The sequence below is a fragment of the Zea mays genome, chromosome 1 (genome assembly GCF_902167145.1).
Source record: "Zea mays cultivar B73 chromosome 1, Zm-B73-REFERENCE-NAM-5.0, whole genome shotgun sequence".
Lineage (NCBI taxonomy): Eukaryota > Viridiplantae > Streptophyta > Magnoliopsida > Poales > Poaceae > Zea > Zea mays.
This window is the reverse complement of record NC_050096.1, coordinates 53789610-53794490: the sequence shown is the minus strand read 5'-3', so window position 1 is coordinate 53794490 and position 4881 is coordinate 53789610. Positions and strand designations below refer to the sequence as shown.

Here is a 4881-nt window from a genome sequence, read left to right as displayed (position 1 = left end):
GGCGCCTGCTCTGACTCTGCACGCGTAGTCGACACTGTTTACTGTTCACTTTTGCAGTCGACCGTTGGCGCTGTTGCCGTTACTTCACTTGGCACACCGGACAGTCCGGTGCTACACCGGATAGTCCGATGAATTATAGCGGAGGGCATTTCCATAAACCCGAAGGTGGCAAGTTCGGAGTTGATCTCCCTGGTGCACTGGACACTATCCGGTGGTACACCGAACAGTCCGGTGCGCCAGACCAGGGCAGCCTTCGGTTGTCTTTTGCTCTTTTTATTTGAACCATTTCTTGGACTTTTTATTGGTTTGTGTTGAACCTTTGGCACCTGTAGAACTTATAATCTAGAGCAAACTAGTTAGTCCAATTATTTGTGTTGGGCAATTCAACCACCAAAATCATTTAGGAAAAGGTGTGAGCCTATTTCCCTTTCATTTACGACTAAAAAAGGTTTCCACTTTGATGAGAGGCTGGTTTCAGTTCCATTACCAATGGTGAAAATCTGTTGTTGAAAAAAATAAAAGCATCAGGAATCAGGATCGACAACGATCAATGAACCATTTGACATATCATTTCCCTTGTCAGAAGAAAATCGCCTGTACAAAGCTCTTCAGATTATCTTCAGGCCTTGCTTAATTTTGTTGACATGTAATTTTGTTTGAAAATATTTTGTACACTTCATTTGTGTCCTATGAGGTTACCCACCTAAAGCTGGAGCATGAACAGGTGCCTCCTCGTAATAACCTCCGACCTATTGGTATTCAGGCTGGTTATTGTAGCCGCCTCTCCTACCACGGCCCCTAAAACTGCGACCTCTTCCACGGGCATATCCATTGCCCATATATGCAGGGGCGTGATCGTCTTCCCAACCAGCATCAGCATACTCATTGAACCCATTTCCTAAAACGTAACATGTGAGGAATAATTGAACATGTGACAAATTGATGGTTTACTCTGCAGCACTCAGCCTCACCACGTCCACCTCTGCCCCTGCCCCGCCCACGGCCTCGACCACCACGACCCCTTCCACGGCCACCAGGTGAGTGTGCATCTACAATCAATTAAATGAATTATGATGCCATACAGAATTATTAGAACATTAACAATAAATAACACAAGGGAATCTCACACAATACCTTCATCATTATCATATTTAACCAAAGGCTTCACTTCATCAGCAGGCAAAGGAGATTGATATCTGCCCAAACAATTAATTCAACTATTGATAAGCCAGCATGAATCCTGTACTACTCCCTCCATCTCGAAATATAGACATATCAAGATTCAAACAAGACAGATTTCTTAGATTTTGACCAACAATTACTCAAATGATACACATGCATGTATAAAAGTTGTATCAATAGAACAACATTTCACATGTAATTTAATGCAAATTGATTTTGAAGCAATTGATGATATACTGTAAGCGCCATTAATGATCAAAGAACATTTCTAAAGATTTCTCAAATCTTACTATATACCTTATAAAAGAAACATAGGGAGTACTGATTTCTTATTAGATTACTTGACACAGCGAGATGTGAGTTCATGGCATAGGAAACCATAGAATTTGGTTAAGACAAACTGGCAAAGAAAGTCATTAAATGCAGTTGACAAAAGAGTGCAGTATGCATACCCGATAGATGATGTGTCCATCTCCTTCTTTGAAAGAGTTATAGTGATCATAGAGACATGTCTTGTTGTCTCAAGCCTACAGAGAGAGATAATCTTGAACTCCAAAATTACGGGTTCATGTGCAGTTATAGTTCTATCCTAGAATAGAAACAAGTCACTTACGGAAGTAGGCCTTCCTCCAATGGCTCCCACATATCAGTAATATCAGTAGATCCAGTGGTGGTATTCTGATGGAGGTCAACAATCCTCCTCTTCACAGTAATAACAGTAACAATTAGAATCAAGTGATAAGTAATATTAGTAAGCACCAGAGCCATCAGGAGTACCTTGATCAATTCCACAGCCATGACAATCTTATTGATAGCCCTCCCCATGGCCTTGAATACAACCTCATCATAACCTTTGTCCTTAAAGTAAGAAATATTATGGTGCAACAGGGCAACAAAGTTCCTTGAATAGTTTCTCCCCGAGGCGTTCGCCAACCTCCAGATCTCCTGCGGCGCGGCCCCGCCGCCCGGCGCCCCGCGCCCCGCTGGGGCTCACGCCGCAGCAGGCACCGCCCACCTTAGCTGTGCGTCTGGGCCCTCCACCGTCCGCTGCCCATCCCACCTTCCCTGGCAGCGCGCCCGGCGCCGACGCCGTCAACTTCCGCCTCACCGCCCTTTCGCGGACAGCCTGGGGTAATGTCCCAGCCACTGCCACCGTTCAGAGGGCCTCCAGGTGCGTCGTCTCAGTCGCCGCCGTCGTTCGGTGTCCCCCCCAGGGTGGTGTCCCAGGCCCCTTACCCGTTTGGAGGCCCTCCTGCGACTGTGTTTGGTGTCCTAGGCTCCGTTGCGCATCGCCACAGCCGGCCGGCCAGCCGCCGGAGCACCGAAAGACCCCCATTCTTTCCTGTAAAAAAAACCGCCGCCTTTAGCTAGCTAATCGGTCATCCTCTTCACCCCCTAGCTTTGCTAGCTAGCTAGGAATGAAAGAAATTAAAGGATATCTGATTACTGATTGGTGGTTCGGGACTCCGGGTACGGTGTTCTTGAGTCGTGAAGCGACACTACAGTGGCTAGGGTCGTGCCGCCCCTGCCGTCTCTAGAGTTGCGTGCAGGATGGTTGTCATGGATCGGGAGTGAGGAGGCATCAGCTCTCGCGGTCGTGGAGCCTAAATGTACCGCAACAACGACTCGGCACTCTCCTGCTTCTACCTCTTCCTCCTCTGGTTCTTCTTGAAGTAGACACCAGTACACCACCAGTTCGCCAGGTAGCTAGCAGCCCAGTTGCGACTGGGGATCAATGGCGGGCTGCCGTTTGCGAGTTGTAATCTTGGAGGGGAGGGGAGCAGGAGCAGGAGATGCAGCTGGATCTGAACGTGACCGAGGTGCCACCGCCGGTGGAGATGGAGGCGAGCGACTCAGGGTCGTCGGTGCTGAACGCGTCGGAAGCGGCGTCGGCGGGCGGTGCGCCCGCGCCGGCGGAGGGGTCCAGCTCAACGCCGGTTGTGCTGGAGTTCAGCATCCTCATCTGGAGCGACAGTGACGCGGCCGACGCGAACGAGGACGAGGAAGCCACGCCGTCACCAGCCAAGAAGAGCCACCACGGCCCGCGCTCCCGTAGCTCGCAGTACTGCGGCGTCACCTTCTACCGCCGCAACGACTCGACACTCTCCTGCTCGGTGGTGACCTGCTTGCTTGGTGGTGACCTCGGCGGAGCGAGGTGACGGATCCTGGATGAGGATGGCGGCGATGCGCACGGGGCTGGAGGCTGGAAAAGATGGAGTTGGGGGACGAGGACAGTTGTTCTTGGCGGATCAGATGGCGGAGGCACGGGGCGTCGTTGCGACGGACGGTGCTGATTTGATTGGTATAGATGGACGGTCGAGATTCGCTGAAGGCAGAACCAGGTGGAGGCAGCCTACCCCTTACCGCCTTAATATAGTAGTATAGATTTCATTTACGCAATATGGAAGGGACCATAACCAACAGCTTATTACGACCTAATCAGAGCATGGCGTTGCGTGGTTGGACTCGGTCTCTTGACCGAGTCAAATGGGATCAACTCAATATTTTTCCTCTCTTGATCTCATACGTATTGCTTACAGTGGCGGAGGAGCCATTGTGGCTAAGTATAGCCTCAGCCATACCATAAATTTTAAAGTGTTTATATCTTACATTATAATCATATAACAATATGTGGTGTGTTGGATATAGGCTGCCGTGTTTTAAGCTGTAGGTTACTAGGTTGTGACTTGTGAGTTTGATTCACATTGCTTGTATTTTTTCTCAGCCATACCATATTTTTCTTTTGTCCTCCGCTACTGATTGTTTATGCTTAAAACTTAATTTCTTAACTACTTACTACCTCGAGTTACAATTGTTACTCCTCAATAGATTAGTATATTAAGATCAAGGCATTACAACAGCTAGTCAAGTAATATTGAACTCAGTGACTACACCTTTTTTATCTCAAAGTAGCGAACCATTTTTTTGAAGGAGATGATTGTATTGATGATCCATTGATCTAGAATCATAGATGCTTAAGTAAACCCATGTCAACTACATGTTTTTCCGACATATTGGATGTAAGCTCTTTAGTGAGCGAATCTACAAACATTTGTTGTGTGTCTATATGCTCAAGAGTTCGTCTGGGCCGAAAGAAGTCGAGCGCCCTTGCCCACACAAACTTTGACCCATTGGATCAAATCAGACGACTATGAACCCTTATTATAAAAATGCATCGAGTATAAAAGGTGAAAAAAATCCACATGGGTACAGAAAACCCTACCCATTTTCTTTCCCTCTCCCCACACAACTCTCTCTCCCTTTCTCTAGAGCGCCTTCCCCTTTTTCTTCCTCTACCTTCTCCCCCATATCCGATGAGACAGAGGCATGGTTGAGTGTTAACGCCGCGCACAAGACCCCTGGCTAGTGCGGGCGTTCACCCGAGGGGTGAGCGTGCCGCTACCGAGCGGTTTCTCAATGATGTCCTAAGACCATGCACACATATTCGCGCCTAAGACCGACGATCGTGCTGCCATCTTCCATGATCCGTCGACCTCATTGATGGCCAAGTAACACTAATGACCCCTCCACTTTTCTGTGTGAACTAAGTCGGTTAGGTGGTCTGAGTAGCACTCCTCAGGTCCTGAGTTTGAACCCTAGTGAGAGTGAATTTCAGGATGAGGTTAAAAAAGGTCACCCGCTGGTTCCCTTGGTTGTGTGCACATGAGATGGACTATGGAGGGCCGATCCTTGTGTAGT

General features: G+C 48.2%; 1 protein-coding gene and 1 pseudogene across 1 annotated transcript; both read right to left on the bottom strand.

Moving 5' to 3' along the window:
- Nucleotides 1-734: 734 nt before the first annotated feature.
- Nucleotides 735-1965, bottom strand: LOC103634605 (probable H/ACA ribonucleoprotein complex subunit 1). The gene is made up of 5 exons (XM_023301390.1): nt 1796-1965; nt 1635-1709; nt 1135-1196; nt 972-1049; nt 735-898 (listed from the first exon to the last, which is right to left on the bottom strand). The coding sequence occupies exons 1-5, from the start codon at nt 1948-1950 to the stop codon at nt 750-752; spliced, it is 519 nt and encodes a 172-aa protein (XP_023157158.1). The 5' UTR covers nt 1951-1965; the 3' UTR covers nt 735-749.
- A 764-nt stretch (nt 1966-2729) lies between these two features.
- LOC103634604 (uncharacterized) lies at nt 2730-3145 on the bottom strand (annotated as a pseudogene).
- Nucleotides 3146-4881: the final 1736 nt, after the last annotated feature.